The 19,435-nt window shown below is 42.1% G+C and overlaps 1 protein-coding gene across 1 annotated transcript in view; it reads left to right on the forward strand.

The window, feature by feature from the left end:
- AKAP6 (A-kinase anchoring protein 6) overlaps positions 1-19,435 on the forward strand; it is a 370,843-nt gene that overhangs the window by 150,283 nt on the left and 201,125 nt on the right. Inside the window, exons 5-6 of the mRNA XM_008157188.3 lie at positions 4,616-4,712; positions 5,851-6,014. Of these exons, the coding sequence (XP_008155410.2) occupies positions 4,616-4,712; positions 5,851-6,014 (261 nt within the window). The remainder of the gene's footprint in view (positions 1-4,615; positions 4,713-5,850; positions 6,015-19,435) is intronic.

Below are 19,435 nucleotides of genomic sequence, written 5' to 3' on the forward strand. Positions count from 1 at the left end.
TGCACTGAAGAAAGCTTAAAAAGACAAAAGATTTTCTCCATTTTTCCTTCTTCCATTCATTTAGAAGAGAAAGCATATCTTTTTTTAATTAAAAAAAAATATGAGCATGCAGAAACATCTGGCCTATATTACCATAGCAGTCTCCTAACTGGCCTCCTTGTCTCCAGTCTGCCTTTTAAAATCAACTCTACACGATAGCCAGAGAGATTTTTCTAGAATACATACCTGCATCAGTCACTCACCCATACTGTTGCATCTTCTTTCATGGCTCTTTGAGTTGAGTAGCCGCAGCTCCACCTGCCCTGCTTGCACCTGTCCTAGTCGCACCAAGCTGCTGGTGGCCCCTGACTCCTGCTACAGTGAAGGCACCTCCGGGCCTGTGTGTCAGTGGGCTCCCACCGCACCTGCCCAGCACTTACCACACTCACATGTAGCCCACAGTCTTGTTTTTACTTGGCCAGCATGATGCTTTAATTTTAAAAAATTAAATCTCATTAGGCAGGGCATTTCATTGTTTAGTTTGCTTAAGGCCCCACCGCTCTCTGTTATACACCAAACCCTCATCACACATTTACCCTTTGCTGGGTCCTAGGAGGCTACTTGCTATCGTATTTTGCCCAACAGACTACAAGCTGCATGTGCCAAAATTCGGTATTAACTTTGTATCTATAGGCCTGGCAGAGACTGCTCAACAAATAGCTATGGTATTAATCCTTGCTTTTTTTTTTTTTAAAGCTTAAAAAGCCTCGATAACTCTTTTTAGCCTTTCTGTTCACAAACATAAAGCTCAGGGACCTTAATGGAGCAAGCAGATACTAGCAGTGTTCCATGGGGATGATTGAAAGTCTGTGTTTGTGATATGATGCTGCTAAGACTGGACCACTTTGAATCTTTAAGCCTCTGAATGTGATTATGCTCATTCCCACTACTTCCTGTGCCAGGATATCCATATCTGTTATGATCCCTTATGAGAATTATTCTTCACATTTGTCATAGTTTTGTCTATCAAGACATACATTTCCTTGGTTTCATTTAATCTCCATATGATCTCCAAACTTCCATCAAACTGGGCTCTGCAGAAGTTTGGATGGAATAGGATTTATCTGCTTTGTAAGGTTTGATCATGATCCAAGTACAATCAGTGTGCTTACCACAATTTGGATCCTGCCAAGGAGTAAATACCCAGATCTGGACAAGCTGGCGAGGCTAGGCTGCAGTAATGGAAATATCCATTGGTCAACCACAGATATGCCATCTTGTTGATAATCTAGTCCTTTGTCTCAGTCACTGTATTTTTCCATCTCCTTATCATTCTCTCCTAGACATTCACTTACATGCTGCTGTAAAGATACCAAAAAAGATGTGGTGTCCCACAGGACCCAGGTTACTCATATTTATGGAATTTCACATCATCAGTGACATAGGTCTGTGGTTTCTGTCTATGGCAATGTTGTTGCCATAAATTGAATCTCCAGAAAATGGCCTGCATTCTCTGGGAGGGCTATGGGTGTTTCAGAGGGACTATATGCCATGAGGCATTGATGAAGAAATGTGTTAGAAGCACAAGAATGGAAATGTGTCCAAGTGTCAAGTTCAAGGAAAATAAAAAGAAAACCCTTTTGTCTAAGCTTCCTTCCCTAGGGAAGAGGTGGGTGTAGAATAGAGAGAGATTATTACAGAATCCTTTAGGAGCCAGAAATTTCATTGACAGTTTTGTTAATGTGCCTGCTTGGCTGCCTTCTCAGAGGCCCATTGTGAATTCCTTAGCTGATAACATTAATGGTTAATGGGTGCACCTGAAAATCAAGCAATATTGTACCATTTGGGTAATAGTTATATTAAATGGTTCTTTTCTACAGCATCAAGCTTATCAGCTTATCTTTTTTCTAATAATGAATACCTCATCTTTTCCAATTTCTTAATCAAACACTTCCGTATCATCTTGAGGCAGAACCAGACCCAGCTGCATACAGTCCATACTCTTGGCCTGAATTATGTCCAATTATCCAATTTACTCACAGGTCCTTATGTTCTGTTCTCCTCTGAGACATGGGCCTGACACACCCCTTCCCGAGCTCATGATCACCAGCCACTCAGCATAAGTCTGCTGTAAGCAAATAGAATCAAAGAGAGCATGAGCTAACTTTACAGTCATGAGGAAATGTCTAGAATAGGTTTCTTCCTAAAGTTTGGCACTATGAAGTGGATCTCCAGTGTTTTTCTTTTTCCTGTCCCTTCTCCCTGAGATGCACATGTACCTCATTCTGCATGGCCTTACTTCAGAGTTGGGGCTTTCCATTGCAGGGGCATAAAGTAAATGCAGCCATGTTTAAGCTATAAAACAAGAGATACTTCATTTTTCATAGGTATTATATCCTATGGATTGACCAGAAGCATCAGGCTTCCCATACATTGCCATACTTTATTTTCTTCAACTAACTACCTGTAACTGAAAGGGGAAAATACAAGAAATAGTGAACAACCTTTGGGGAAACCCAATACTGTCTCTGTCATATTTGGCTGAAACTTTGCTATTTCTAATGCCTCTAGTCAGATGAATTTTTTTAGTCAATTTTTTAAGTAAAATTTTTATTTTTATACTTCAAGACCTGATCTGCCTGGCCCTATCTCCTTCATTTGTAACTTCTTTTGATTTTTTTAAAAAATATATTTTATTGATTTTACAGAGAGGAAGGGAGAGGGATAGAGAGTTAGAAACATCGATCAGCTGCCTCCTGCACAATCCCCACTGGGGATATGCCTGCAACCAAGGTACATGCCCTTGACCAGAATTGAACCTGGGACCTTTCAGTCCTCAGGCCAACGCTCTATCCACTGAGCCAAACCAGTTAGGGCTGATTTTTGATGCCCTTTTCCCTTTTCCACTAAAAACAGGAGAGCCCAGACTCACCACTACACATCCTTCTCCTGTAACACGGCAGGTGCCCTTTGATGCCAGGGGCCATGCTTTATATCCACTCAATTGCTATTACATGCCATAGTATACAGAATAGGAGGACTACATGGTTTGTAAATGAATGAATAAATACCCAGTTTCACAGTTATGGTTGTTTAACCTCTTTTGTCCAAATTTTATTCCAACTGGGACTGTACCATCTTGAACTTCTGCAAATATTCTTTTTAAAAATATATATATATTATTGATTTTTTACAGAGAGGAAGGGAGAGGGATAGAGAGTCAGAAACATCGATGAGAGAGAAACATCGATCAGCTGCCTCCTGCACACCCTCCACTGGGGATGTGCCCGCAACCAAGGCACATGCCCTTGACCAGAATCGAACCTGGGACCCTTGAGTCCGCAGGCCGATGCTCTATCCACTGAGCCAAACCGGTTTCGGCTGCAAATATTCTTAATACTAAGTTCAGTGCAATGCACACAGCTATGGCTCAGTGTTTAGTGGGAGCAAAATATGTTGTATATTTTGGAGCCATATCACAGAGAAGCCAAAATTTGGCATGCAATATTTCAGAATCCATGCTCATTCCAATTAGTCAAGTGAAGGAGTACATTTTTATCCTGAAGACTAACCATTGGTTGAACAGATTGGTTACTATAATTACTCTCTATTGGACCTCCTGTGGTTGGAACCTCTTATAACATTCCAGAGATGGAAAAATATTTGGAAAACCATCTGTGTTTCTCGAAATATTGAAATGGAAACCTTCACCTTCACAGAGTGCTACTCACACAGTTCAACAGATACCCATTATTCCCGCAAACATTTATCAAACATTTCGTATGTGACATGAGTTGGTGATAAATGTGAAACTGGCAAGTCTTGCAAATTGCTTCTAAGTTGGTAGCCAAGTACAGAAATAAAACAGAATACAGTCTGATAAAGTCTACAATAGAAGCAGGTAACAGAGAGAGGAGGTAATTAACTCCGTGTAAGGGTTAGGGTAGGCTTCCTGAAAGAAGTGGCTCTGAGTTGGAATTCAGCCACGACATCAGGTTTTCTTTTTTGGATGACTATCATGAGTGAAAAATGCCCCTGGTATACTTGATTTATTCATTTATAAAGCAGTATCACATTGTATGAAATAAACATTTAAAAATCAAAGCTATGAAAAGCGTTCAACTCCTCAATATAGCATCCAAACCCCACCTCTATGCTCTATGGTTTGCATGATATCTGAGAAACAGAGCTGAATATCTATATATTAATGGAGTCATGTATGTGCACATAAGGCTAATAAATTTATGCTGCCACATTTTTATGGTTTCATAAATAGTGCTATTACTAACATTTTTAAAAAGTGAAAAAAAAAGAGAATACATGTGTGCTAGTAGGAATTCAGTGTATTTTGTAGAATACTGCTACCCTTCATACAGCCTATGGGATGTGACTTTTCATAAAAACCCAAGGAACTTCTAGATTTGTCAGCTGCTTCCAAACAGATGCACTCTGCTAATCTAACGGGAACATTCTGAGCCCAGATCCCAAATATCAATAGCTTTTAGTAGTGCCAATTAGTTTGCCTATTGAGTAACTTGGACTCTGTAGTTCCTGATAGAAAGTAGCGGGTAATTTTGTAGGGATGTTGTATGTAAACGGCCCTCCCAGGATTTGATGCTCACCTTTTCCCTCACAGAGTTTCAAGCTGAATGTAGACAGCCACTGTGCTCTCAAGGAAGCTGTGGAGGAGGAAGGACACCAGCTTCTCGAGCTGATTGCATCTCACAAAGCAGGTAAATCCTCCTGAAATATGGCGAGTCTTTACGTCTCCGGACTATTAAGAATGAAGGAGCATTGCTGTAAATTACTGCATATATTCACCTCCTTATGTATTATTAATATTTACATTATCAGATTGACCTTCAAGATTTATAAATGTTTCATATACTGCATACAATGCTGTGATACTTATAAGATGAAATACTGCCTCCAAATGGTCTGTTCATTTTACTTTGGGCTTGCTGTTCGCCTGAGTTTCAGTTGAAATCACATTTCTGGAAACTTCACGTTGGCATGCTTTTTGATGTAGGTGCTCTGGAAATAACGTTAAGATAATGAATGAGAATTGTGCATTTAGTTATGATGCATATGCATTGAGGTACTTATAGATATCATTACAGATACAAAGCTGGCAGGCTAGAGATATCTGATTATTTCCCTGCCAATTCACACACATGAACGTCTTGCATGTTCCTTGTTGGTCATTGGATTAGCAGAGTTTTGGCCTTATACCAGTTCTTACCCCGGTTTAAATGTATTCATGAGGAACAGATTATAAATAAAAAATAGTTTTGTCATTTGGTTGTACTTATCCTGGTAGTAAAAGACCGTAAGACAGGATGAATTACAATTTGGCTCTGTCTTTGAGCTTACCACAGCTAAATAAGAAAAGAGCAGCATTAATCGGATGCGCTAATGCTGAAGACTGCTTTCTTAATTCTGGCCCATTTACTGTATTTCTCATTGAATGAACTTTACCTATTTCCATACATCTTTCTGATCATTATTGCATCTCCACACAGGTACACTCAGGAACTTTTATTTAGAATGTGAAGCTATAGTTAATAATTTTTATATATTGTGATTTTTGTTCCACATGCAATTTTTTAGTCCATGTACTGAATCCCAGTCAATCCCAAACCATGAATCTATATGGTAATACAATTTTTGTGTCCTTATGCCTTATGTCAAGTCAAAAAATTCCCAGTCTCTAGTCCAAGTGACAAATGCTAGTATGGCAGGTGAGGGTAATGGTCATTAAAAATGACGTTTATTGTTTGAAATAACCATCTAATTTACTAAATAAATAGTAATAGGGTACAAATACAGTCAAGTCCGTGACTTGTGCTTTCTCCCCTTCCTTTGGAGAAGGACTAAAGGACATGCTGCGGATGATTGCGAGTCAGTGGAAGGAGCTGCAGAGGCAAATCAAACGGCAGCACAGCTGGATTCTCAGGGCTCTGGATACCATCAAAGCCGAGATTCTGGCCACTGATGTGTCTGTGGAGGGTGAGGAAGGGACTGGAAGCCCCAAGGTAAGTAGCTTGAAGTTTGCCTTATTTCCTCTTATTTCTGTCTTCTTTTGAACAAGGCACCACTGAAGTTTTCTTTCCAGCCCTAAGGCTTTTTCTTTTCTATTGTGTAAACTTTATGTATCTATATAGAGAGAGTGATATATGTAAACAAAATGAAATGGCTTACTTTAAACAATAATAATAATAAAAAAAAAAGCCCACAACTTCCAGGTTTTCTAGGAGCAGGTCTTTTTGTGGCCATGCCAGGGTAGGAGGGGGGCAGCACTTTCGGGGTAGGTGAAAGGGGGACATAAAACATTTAGTAAACAAAACATAAAGCATCTTAAACATGAATAATCAGAATGGTTTTAAATTGTTTTGTTGCAACTATAAATCACTATAATCAGTGCAATCACTCAGCTCTGACATCCATTAGCCGCTTGGTTACAGCAAATTAACAAAGAAGAGAGAAAGTGATTCATTATCTCATTCCTGTTAATGACTATCAGATGCATTGCCTAATTAGGGGATGGTCATTGTAGTGGGAAGAAGGTCATATGCTTTGCTACAAATCTTTCTGCTCTGAGTGTAAGTTCTCCATAATGGCGCATGCACCGAATACAACAAGTACTTTAAAATCGAGTATTGACATGTTTTGGTTATCCATTCCAGAGCTACAAAATAACTCTTAAGGCATATGCAATTAAACTTTATTTTGTTTTATTTTATTTTTATGAGGCACCTTTTAATGTCTCATAAAAGGGTATCTTTGGACTCTTGATGTAGAAAGTAATTTTATGAATTTGACATTTTCATGTAATTTCTCTCTTCTTTTGTATGTGTTCTTTTGTGAAAGTAAACGCAGAAAACCAGTTTCCTAACAGACTCATCATCAGAACATATTGTAACACAGGGGAAACAAATGTAAGGGTTCAGGGTTTCATTCCTGGCACGGACAAGGTCATTAATGAAATCGTCATCCAATCATTTATTCAGCATCCATGCCGGTTGGCATTGTGCTAAGTGTGTACCGGGCGAGTTAAACAAACCCTTTGCCCTCTTCGGCTTTCATTCTTAAGTGCAGGCAGAGGAGAAACCCAGCCTGCCCTGAGACGGTGAGACCATTTGTCCAGTGGAAAGTTCAGACAATTTATAGCTTTGGAACCTCAAGCAACAACCTTTAACTTATTTGTTGGAAGCAGATAGAATGATGAGCTCAGTTCCTCTTGAAGAAGGTTCCATGGAGGAGGTCACATTTCAGGAAATACTTGAAGGAGGGAAGAGGGGTGGTGTGGCTCACGAGCACACATTTCTAGGAAGTGATGTGATGAAAGGACCGAAGCTGGAACTAATCACGTGGCAGGGAGAGCGGAGTCTGCAGACTCCTCGGGCAGAAGCGGAGGCGCTCCTTGAGGGCACAGACTGCAGGGAGAACTCCACTGGACGGATGCTTCGACTGGGCAGGGGTGAGGAGATAGGGCACAATGGAAACCTCCGTTATGCTTTTTTGTTTTCAATATATTTTTTTATTGATTTCAGAGAGGAAGGGACAGGGAGCGAGAGATAGAAACATCAATGATGAGAGAGAGTCATTGAATGGCTGCCTCCTGCACGCCCCCTACTGGGGATCAAGCCCACAACCCAGGCATGTGCCCTTGACTGGAGTCGAACCCTGCACCCTTCAGTCCACAGGCCAACGCTCTATCCACTGAGCCAAACCGGCTAGGGCAAAACTCTATTATGTTTTATTTATTTAACAAAAATATACTGAGTGCTTACTTTTTAAAAGCCTTCCGCATGCCAAACACTGTTCTGTAGCGCTTCTGTGCATTCTCTCGTTTAATTCTCACACAAGCCTCTAAGGTAGACCTTTTATGGAGAGAACAGAGGCCCAGAGAAGTTGAGTAACCTGCCTAAGATCACACAGGTGCTAAGTAGCAGAGCTGGGATTTGGATCGGACGCCTTTGGCCGCAGAGCCGTTTCCATGGCCAGCTGGAGCACTGCCTCTCCGGGCACTGCCCAGGGCAGGGCGTGTGAGGGGCAGCCTCAGTGCCGGTCTCGTGGGGCTCAGGGGAAGTGGCGATGCAGACTTACTAGACTGGGATGTGCTGTGAGGGAAAAGGGAGCACCCAGACCTTGGGCTGGGAGCAGTGATTTTGACGAGGACACCAGGGAAGGCTTCTTTCAGGAGAGGGCCCAGTGTGAGCAGGCCAGGCGATTAGGAGAGCGGAGGAGGCGCAGGGTCTGCAGAGGGCAAGGGCTTTTGGGGGGAATGACATCACTGATTTTCAGCATAAAAACACGCTCTTGGCTGTGGCGTAGAGTGCGGCGAGTGGGGGTGAGGGGGGGGGGCGCCCAAGTGGAACTGCGGAGGTGGTGCAATCACCTGAATTTGGAAAGGACCTGGGCTGAAATGAATAGCTCTGTCCACCAGGGCCAGTTTGAATCTGACACTTTAAAATTAGCTCATTTTGGAGGGAAGTACTGAGATGGAACAAAGACGATAACCCAATGAGGAGAAAGTATGTATTATCAACAGCCAGACAATATCAGCATTTCTCAGAGAGAGGACCGCCTGCCCAGGCCCGCCTCAGGTGGGCCAGCCCCTCCTGGGTGGGGCCCCAGAATCGCATTCCACGGCTCCTGGGAACCACTGTCTACAAAGACCTGTTCCTGCAGGGGTGCCTGATTCTCCCACAACCCGGCTTTTCACACAACACAAAAGAGGTAACAATTTAAACATTAAGAGGAAAGATAAACACATCCAATCCCTAATGATTTGGGTGCTAAACAAACAACAACAATGAAAACCTTCTCTATCTGAAATGTCCCCCAAGTGAAAATGTCTTCCTCCAGTCTCGTCCGTTTATAAAGAATGACTCATGTTTTTCTTGTTAACGGTATTTCTATTCCAAAGCATCTCATGCCACACTGTGTACACAGTACATCTCAGAGCAGCCGTGGGGAGCGGCTGCTGTAGGTGTCCCGGATGCAGGACCTGAGGGAGGTGCTAAGGATTTAAGACATGGACATGGCAGAGCCAGCAAACCCCAGGCCTGCTTCCTCCCGACTGTTTTTTTCATCCCCAGTCTGCGCGAGTTTTCTCTGGACAAGTGAGCTCATCCATCGTCCAGGGAGAAGGTGAAATCCATTTTAAGACAAAGAACATGTGTTTCTAAATTTAAGCTTAGGAAACTATGGAGACATCAGGATGATCATTCTTTTTATTTGTTTAATGTTTGTGAACCACCTCCCTTCGTCCCTGAGGCAAACACAAAGAATAATAGGAGAAGCTCAGACTCTGAAGTCAGACTGCCTGAGTTCAACATCCAACGCCCACTAGCTATGTGTCTGTGGGAAAATGACTTACTTCCTGGTGCCTCAGTTTCCTCATTTGGAAAGTGGAGGTAATGCTAACGTCTACCTCAAAGGGTTGTGATGTACATGAAAGAGCTGACATATCTAAAGTGCTTAGAACAGTGCCCAGCACACAGTCAGTCTGAGGTAAATGTACAAGCCTTCATATTTAGTTGTGGAGACAGCAGACAAATAATTATAATATAATCTGATCAGTGCTCTAGTAGAGGTGGGTACAAAGCTCTGTGAGTACACAGAGAAGGAAATAACCAACCTGACTTGGGGGTATCAAGGATTTGCAGGGGAGTTATGTTTTCAATGGCAGCGGGGAGGGGGGCGGGCAGAGTGAAATGCAAAGATTTGAGGCGTAAAAAACGTGGTGTGGCTAGAACCCGGGATCCTGTGGACAATGTTTGGGCCGTCTTGCCACAATCACCAAGGCTCACAGTGTGACAAAAAATGACCCTTAATGATCAGTGATTTGAGCAATAATTTCTCCTATGTCTCTAAATGAGACTAGCTAAGCCAAAGTGAGATCCCTGTACAGAATACATCAAATAGGTACTGTTTAAACAGAACTGTTTTTTGCCATTTTGCACTAAATACTAGTAGAGCAAGCTTAAATAGGTTACCCTGAAGTCCTCCCAGACTGAAAGCTGGATTCGACTTGTCATCTATCATGTCAGTCCTTTTTCCATGACTGACCTTGCACAGGTCATCTATGAATTGTGCCATGAAATGCATCCTCAACCATAGCAGTTATGATCCTCTATTTCATCTTAGACCTTAAAGAGAAACTAAAATTAAAACATAATAAAAAATAACTCCAGATTCATCTTGGGTTTACTTCAGAAGCTACTGGGAACTTGAGAAGCATAATAGAAAATCTAAGGAATATATCTAGGGGGTATTTTTCTTTTTTACCTTGTTTGAGAGACTGGAGTAAAGGACTTGGTCTTAGAAATCTTGTAAAGAAGGAAGATAGGGGGAAATTCAAAGACTCTGGGAAACCTCTCCCCCAGGAATCGGCAGCATACCTTATTTGTTGTATTTCATTTTTTAAAAAACTGTTTCCCCAAGACTGTGAGATCTTTTATACATGGAAATAGAGAACAGAACTCACCAATTCTAGAAATAGAGCTTCAGCACTCTATCCAAGAATTGAAAATGTGCTAGTAATTGTACATTTTACTGTATATTGATGAAAGTTTATCACCTTAAACTAGGTTTTCAGTGTGTTAGATTTTAAATACATATAGACAAAGGGATTTCAGAACGCAGTGAATAACTCCTAGCAAAGGCTACCTGCTCTTTGTGACCTTTCAAGGAAAAAAACAAAAACCCTGAAAGCAAGACGCTTTCTTAGCTTTTGCACATTGGCTCTTTACATTGTTCTTTCCTTTATATCTTTCCTTTTCCCCTGTGCAGCACACATCACTACAGGTACCTTAGAATCGAGGCCGGGATTTCCCCCATGACATCACTAGAAGCTCAGGGCAGTGGTACCTCTGTCCTCTTTAAAGGGACAGATGCGTTTCCAAAACAAAGACTGTTTGAAAATTTTATTGTAAATTCAGAGGACTTTACAGCTACTAGAGGGTGATATAGCCTAGGTTCCAATCAACATCTTCATTTCCTCAGTGAAAGGAGACCGCGGGTTAGCTGGTTTGAACTCTAGGGTTGTGTTTATTTTATCTGCTTTCTTTGAGATTCTTAGATTGAAGTTCTCACCCCTTTGGAAATGGACATCAGACTGTGAAGGTCATCAGCGTTATCTGTTCAACAATGGAACAAGAGCAAGTTTAAGGACATTTCTTAAACGTGTTTGCTCAGCCCTACCAAGGGATGCATGCATGTCCTCCAACTTGGGTATGTCGCTGACCATCTGGCCTCTCTCGAGATGTCAGGAGAGGGCCAGTCTAATGTTAAGGTACATTTTTGTTTACTAGCCAAGCCATGGGATACTAGTTTTTATGCTAAAGATTTATAGGTAGCCTGGCCGGAATGGCTCAGTGGTTGAGCATTGACTTATGAACCAGGAGGTCATGGTTTGATTCCTGGTCAGGGCATATGCCTGGCTTGCAGGCTCAATCCCCAGTGTGGGGTGTGTAGGAGGCAGACAATTAATGATTCTCTCTCATCATTGATATCTCTGTCTCCCTCTCCCTTTCTCTCTGAAATCAATGAAATTATATATCTATATATATAAAAGCCTAAGTGACCCTTATGACCAGACGACGGGACGACTGGCCGGTAGCTATGGCATGCACTGACCACCAGGAGGCAGACGCTCAATGCAGGAGCTGCCCCCTGGTGGTCAGTGCACTCCCACAGCTAACCTCCCATGGCCGGCCAACCTCCTTCGGTCCCTCTCCCCGGCCAGCCGGCCCTGATCGGCCCCGATCACCAGCCAGGCTGAGGACTCCACCCGTGCACAAATTCATGCATCAGGCCTCTAGTGTGTGTGTGTGTGTGTGTGTGTGTGTGTGTGTGTGTATGTATATATGAAGAATTACAGGTAGCTTTCTTTAACTGAAGGGAGAGAGAGAAGCCGATTTGGGGAGCAGCTTTGTAAGGTATTTTATCTGTTTTATATAGTGCCTCTTGGATAATAGTACAGCTGGATATTATTATCCTGCAATGGAATTTGATTCTGATTCTTCCAAAGCTTTGGTGAGACTAGGCATTGTCTCTGCATTCTTTGCTTTACTGGCTCAAAAGCTAATGTAGTTAGCATATTTTTTAATATAGGATCTTCAGAAACAGCATGAAGGTGATGAATAGGAATCATACCTATGTGTTCTTAGTCTCACATACATAGACCCATACATGTATAAAGAAATATTTTACTTTACTCTCTTTCTCATGTAAAAAACAAAACAAAACACAGTTATATGTTGTCAAAGGAACCAGAAATGATATAGTAAGATTAAATCATGCCTAAAGTCGTAGAAAGAAAGACAACAGGCAAAGGCCTGGCCATTATTTATTGAGTGCTGACAGAGAGCTCAGCCCAGTGTTGGGTCAGACATAAGGGAAGACATGCTTTTCTGCTCAGTGGTCTTATCTCGGTGTAAGCACACAGTGTAACATCTCGTCTAATGTAGATTGCGCTATCTTAGATCTGGAATAATAGATCACCTAAGATTCAGATCATCTTAATTAGGATGTTGGCAGATTGAAATGGAATAGGGTTCTTGATGCAAGCAAATGAGTAGTAAATACATTACTAATTCCACCTCTTCTGTGCAGAATTCTAATGGAAAGGCAGTATTCGACCCAGTCCGTTCCTGTTGAACTATATAAACATAGTCCTGAGATGCAGTACCTAGGGAGAGCCCTTCTTCAACTGTGGATTCTTTTTTTTTTTTGTTATCATAAGGGCAACTTTTCTTCAAAAGTGTTTTTGAAAGAAGAAACAAAAGTGAGTTATTTCTCTGAAGATCAGTTGTGGCTACGAAATTCATGATAGAATGGAATAAAAAATAGTTTCTCTACTCTCCTTGAGGCACTTAAATTTGCATATTATCAGATATATGGGTGAATCCAAGATGAGGAATCATTTTAATAGTCTGACACTCTAATGAGGTGACTGAAAAAGTGATTGAGATGATAAAAATATTATTAGGTCAAAGGACACTTAATGGTTAGCCCTTTCATGGTTTATATGATGTATAAGACCAGAGCTTATCTTGAATTTTCACACTGTTCTTCCCATTGCTGGTGGCCTTGAGGGTAGGTAGAAATATTTGGCTCAGCAAGACTCTGGGAGTGAAATTCTTTGGTGTCTCTAATCAACACGGGGATGGTATTGACCTTAGTAGGTATGTAGCCTATTTTTTTCCTTATTTAGTCAAAGAGTGCCTAACCTCTGAATCTATAATACCTAGAGTTGCAAAGACGCACTGTTTTGGATACAAAGGTACATTCTCTTTTATTAGAATTCACATTTTAAACTCGTACCTATTTTAAAGATGATATATAGTTCACACATTAGAGGGACTTTTTGATATGTAGTGGAGTCCAACATTAAAAAATGTGTTTCAGTACAAAACGGAAGGCAAGATACAGAATTGCTTCTTTAAAAACACTTTGAATTTAATAAGTAAAATTTTTGAAAGTGTGAAACAATTACCTCAGTGTGTGATTTACACATTTTCCCTGGAATGTGTTGTTTCTGGCAGGAGAGTGGGCCAAGCTAGGGACAGCCCTGCTAAAGGGATTACTTTGCTCTGGCTCTCGTGTTTATTGAGTCACCGAGGACTTCTCATAAAGCAGCAGCTTTCAAATGTACACACACCTGCACTCGGCACCCTGAATACTCCCAATGCTTGTTTAACTGTTCTCATACCCGTAGTATCTCTCCCTCCAGTGAGGTAAAAAAGCATTGAGATGTCCACATTCTGCTTTTTCCTTTTTAATTGGCATCTAGCCATGTATGTGGTTCTGATGCTAACAGAGATGGAGATATTTTTAAATGAACTGGAGTGCTCTTGGCCACCAGGACTCACAGAACGTTGTCAGTATTGCCCTCTCCTGTGCCTCAATGAGGCGAATGCCTCTCGGGAAACAGGGACAGGGACAGGACGTGCCTCACTGCACCTTCCAGGCCATTTTGCATTGGGGTTGGGGTGTTGGCTTCTCATTGTTATACAGCTGACCCTGAACAACTTGGGTTTGAACTGTGTAGGTTCCCATACATGCAGATTTTTTTCAATAAATAGTACACTACTATAAATGTATTTTCTCTTCCTTGTGGTTTTCTTTCTTTTTTAAAGAACAGTTTATTGATTTATTTTTTTTGAGAGAGAGAGAGAAAAAGGGAGGAGAGGGAGAAGGTGAGGAAGGAGAGAGAGAGAGAGAGAGAGAGAGAGAGAGAGAGAGAGAGAGAGAGGAAAGCTCAACTCCGATCGGCTGCCTCTTGCACACCCCCTACCTGGGATTGAGCCCACAACCAAGACATGTGCCCTTGACCAGAATCAAACCGGCAACCTCCTGGTGCACTACACAATGCCCAACCAACCAGCCAGGGCTTCTGGTCAAAGTAGACTATTACCAGTTAAGTAGGAGACAAAGTTATACGTGGATTTTCCACTGTGCAGGTGTGGAGAGGTGTCCACGCCCCTGAGTTGTTCAAGGGTCAATTGATCTTACTAGCAGTCATACCTCCTGTTATTATTTTCACTTTACTGAATGCAAAACTTGGGCTTCAAACACATGATAGATACTCAGGCTTATTCAGAGTCTTTTTAAAAACCTTACTTAACGGTAAATGCCGAACTCCTTACTCTGTCATATGACTCCACCTGCTTAGTCAAGATTCATGTCACTGTTTCATGTCATAAATGTTCTAATTAATTCATCATCTTCCAAATGCATTTTCCCCTTTCTTTTCTCTTTGCTGTTGCTCTGGGATTTTCCCATTCTATTTATCTATACTGGTCTTATCTATCTTAAAATCAATAAATATTAAATATGTAAGTACACTGATTTCATAGCTCTGGAGATAATACTGTACCTCTCCTTGCTCATTGCCCAGGAGGGACACAGATATACATATATAATTCTAAATTAAGGCAGACTGTGTGGTAAATACTCTAATAATGTACATCAGAGACAGGGATATTGAGGGAGGGACATTCTTTCAGTCTGATGGAGTCTGGGAAGGCTCCTCCCCTTGCCCCAAGAGTAGATGGATTTTGTGGAGGTCTCTAATGTTCTGATAGATTGTAGGAAGATATGAGAGGAAGAGCATTCCAGGCAGAGGAAATAGCATGGTTAGAAATATGGAAAAGGGAAACTAGGAGGAACATCTAGAAAATGGTGAACAGTGAATAGTTGGTGTCTTTTGCTTATGGGGTGTCCACGAGTTTGTGGGAAAGGTGAGGACCTACTGGAAAATAAAGCCTGAAAAGCTTTGAGCTATATACTGGAGAGTTTTGAATATCAGCTGAAGCATTTGTGTTTTACTCGTTGCCATGAGTGTTTTTAACTATTGGATTTAGCCATAGAAAACAGATGGAAAGTGGGATGAGAGAGGAAGAACTGACAATGAATTGGGAAACTAGTACAATGACTAAAGGCAACTAAAGTAAAGCAGTGGCTATGAGAATATATATATATGACATTATGAAAGAGTATATATTGGGTTTTGGTGTCTAGGGAACGGAGGGATAAGAGAAGAGCTAATGCCAACTCAAAAGAATTGAACATGAGCAGTTAGATGAACGGTGTTACCATTCAAGGTTGGACACATTTTGATAAAGAGCAGTTTTGAAAGTGGAGTACAGTGACCTTGATGTCTAATTAATGCAGATATCTTGGTGGGTAACCTGGGCATAGATATTTCTGTAACCTCTGCAGGTGATTCCATTGTGTAGGCAATTTTGAGAACGATGATTTAGGAATAGAAAAAGCCTGAAAATCATCTATGTATTTAAGTGCAGTACTTAGATGCAAATGCAGGCCTGAAGCTTCTTGCAGTGGGGATCAATGCTAAGGATATAGGTTTGTCGGTCCAAATAGAAATAATAGCTGTAGCCTTGGAAGTTGATATTCACAAGAAAGGACCGTTGTGTGAGAACAAAGAAGAGGTTTGATAGAACCTTGAGGAATGCCTAGACTAACTAAGAGCAAGGATGCCACATTAAAATTGGGGATTAAGTGAGAATCCACATGCTCAACAGTGAAGCTCCCAGCCCCTGCCTCCCAGGATGCTGGCAGCCAGCAGATAGTAGGGATGTAGGTCAAAGGAACTTTTCATGGCATAGGGGTAACCTGAGCATGTTCATAGGATAAAGAATAGAACTAGTTAAAAAGGGACAATTGAAGAAGATTGTTTCAAGAAGGACGAGAAAAAAGATGAATTAGCATAGTGATTAAGAAGAGGGACAGGAAGTGAGTCAGGTGGAACTCTGAGTTTCAGGAAGGGAGGATGTATTTTGTGAGACAAAGAGGAAGAACAAATATTGGGTGGTAAGCAATGGTAAAGAGGAAGGAAAGCCAAAGGATTTAGAATGAAGGGAAATTCACTGGAATAAGTCAGTGGGGCAATTATTTGACTAGGAGGAGGGTTGAGGGTGAGGAGGGACTAGAGAACAAGAGTAGGATTCAAATCCCACCCTCTCAATAAGAGTTTCCTACAATTTCCAGTCCTAAGTGACTGCTACCCCTTCTAAACTACACTACATTTATTATTTGTACCACACATTTGGTGATTACTCACACACAGCCTTGTGATACCACTTCCATTGTTATCTTAGACATCCATTTATAGCTTCTACTAGAGGCCCAGTGCACGAAATTTGTGCATAGGGGGAGGGGTGTTCCCTCAGCCCAGCCTTCACCCTCTCCAATCCAGGTCCCCTCAGGGGATGTCCGACTGCTGGTTTAGGCCTGATCCTGGGGATCAGGCCTAAACCAGCAGTCAGACATCCCTCTCACAATCCTGGACTGCTGGCTCCTAATTGTTCACCTGCCTGCCTGCCTGGTTGCCCCTAACTGCCCCCCCCCCCCACCGACCTGATCGCCTCTCACTGCTTCTGCATGCTGGCCAGGTTGCCCCAACTGCCCCCTCCCTGCCAGCCTGGTCACTCCTAACTGCCCCCCCCCTCCGCCGCCAGCATGGTCACCCCTTACTGCTCCCCCTGCCAGCCTGGTTGCCCCCAACTGCCCCCCTTCACTGGCCTGGTCACCCCAACTGCCCCCCTGCCGACCTGGTTGCCCCCAACTGCCCCCCCCTGCCAGCCTAGTCACCCCTCACTGCCCCCCCCTGCCAGCCTAATCACCCCCAACTGCCCCCCCTCTGGCCTGGTTGCCCCCAACAGCAACCCCTGCTGGCCTGGTCACCCCTAACTGCCCCCGCTGCTGGTCTGGTCACCTCTTACTGCCCCCCCCCTTGCCGGCCTGGTTGCCCCCAACTGCAACCCCTGCTGTCCTGGTCACCCCCAACTGCCCCCCCCCCCAACCTGGTCACCCCTCATGGCCCCCTCACTGGCCTGGTCGCCCCACACAACCTGCTGTTCAGTCATTTGGTCGTTCCTCACTAACCCCCCTGCCAACCTGGTTGCCCCACGCAGCCTGCTTGTTCAGTTGTTTGGTTGTCCCTCACTAACCCCTCTGTCAGCCTGGTTGTAGGCAGCCATCTTGTGAGAGCATGATGGTCAATTTGCATATTACCTCTTTATTATATAGGATAGTTAACATTGAAGGTGATTATAATCCATGGCCCAGAGCAGCAACTACATCCTAAACATTTTTGTTTTACGAGTTTTAAACATTATTTGAGCTGAAAAATATGTTTTATTTAATTTTATAATTAAATTGACATATAATATTGATGGTTGATTTATATTATTATTACTAGTAAAGCTAAAGACAGAGCTTCACTTTATCTTCTCATCTTTCATGATACTTTATCTTAGCTGAAAATAATAGCATAATCCTCTTACCATCTGCTCTTTCTTTCTACCTTTCTCTCTCCTTTTGCCGCACAATCTTTCAAAGAGCCATTTCAACTATTTCCCCCAAATAGCTAGCAATTTATACTATAAAAAGGAAAAATGTGGTATTATTATTTTTGTACTTCCTTGAGTCAGGTCAGTTGGTCAATTATTTTAATAGGTTGTAAGTTTTTTTTTTTAAGTCTTTATTTAAACGAATTTACTGAAATAATATACTGAGTTGCTTCTTTGGAAAAGAGCAGAATCATCTAATATGACTGAGCAGCTGACTAGCACACTGGTTGATGAGATTCCTAGTCTTTGCTCTAAAGCTCTCTAACAAGATTAGGCGAGATTGAACCCGAGAAAGTAAAGGTCTCTAAATTGACATAAACTCATTGGGCAGAACTGAATCATACCACTATTTGAATCTCTAACAAAGTCTAATCTCTGACATATTATATTTGGTGCACTATAATCTGTGTACATACACGCATCCTTCTAGTAAATGATGAATGCGGTTTAGTTAATATAATATAGTTTACAATACTAGATCTTTGTAGGAAATATAGCTCTGCTCTGTAAAATGACCCAGATCATCACTTCTCTGGAACAGAGTCTGTCTCCATAAAACACATACTTATGTGTTTTTTCAAACAAGCTTGGTCAAATTAGATAAATGAATTGCACTGGATAGTTTCATTTGTCTAACACTAGAAAAATCAATATTTTTTGTTAGGAATTCTGGTCGAATTGTGAGACGAGAAATAAATTAGTAAATTTTCATCAACATATTTAGACTTCAGTACTTATCTGAACCTTTTATAGTTTTTTTGTAATCTGAGGGCTATGCATTTTGAATTATGAGGAATTTTGAAAAACTCCTTTTTGTCTCAGCTCTTTTCTGCTTTTCAGCCCCTCATGGCCAAAGCTTTTATTTCTTTCCTAGTGGAAAGTAAACAAATAGCTGCATGATATAAACTCATGATGCTGATGCTAAGCTGACTTAATAGTATCAGTGATCTTGACTATTGTAGGATGATGCCAACCAGCTTAGTGTGTTGGCACTTTTCCCAATACTCAAGACTTAGGAGGGTCCAGAGCCTGGGCTGCTTTACACCAACCTCCTTTTTTGATCACACATTGTTTCTCCTCTTCACAAACTCTTCTAAGAATTACATATTTATAAAATGGCAGCTTTCTGGTCCCCACTACCATGCTCATTAATGAAGTTCTGTGTCATGATGTTTTTTTCTCTCTCTCAAATAAATTAGACTAATATGACTCAACAGAACATAAAATGCATTTTTCAAAGTTATCATTAAACTAGAGGCCCGGTGCATGAAAATTTATGCATTGGTGGGGGGGGCGTCCCTCAGCCTGGCCTGCCCCCTCTCACAGTCCAGGAGCCCTCAGGGGTGGGAGGCGACCTGGTGATCAGGGGAAGGCAACACCCCATCACACCTCTGCTGCTGCCACTGCTGGCAGCGCAAGCCTTGGCCAGCCCTGGTTACCTGAGCCTCGGGCCACCCTGTGCGGCTGAGCAGCCGCCATTCGAGGCTTGCCTGTGCCTCGGGCCGGCCCTGGACAGCTGGGGGGCTGAGGGGACTGGGGGACTCCGGAGGCAGGTATGTACGCCTGCC

This window comes from Eptesicus fuscus, chromosome 5 (assembly GCF_027574615.1).
Source record: "Eptesicus fuscus isolate TK198812 chromosome 5, DD_ASM_mEF_20220401, whole genome shotgun sequence".
NCBI classification, from domain to species: Eukaryota; Metazoa; Chordata; class Mammalia; order Chiroptera; family Vespertilionidae; genus Eptesicus; species Eptesicus fuscus.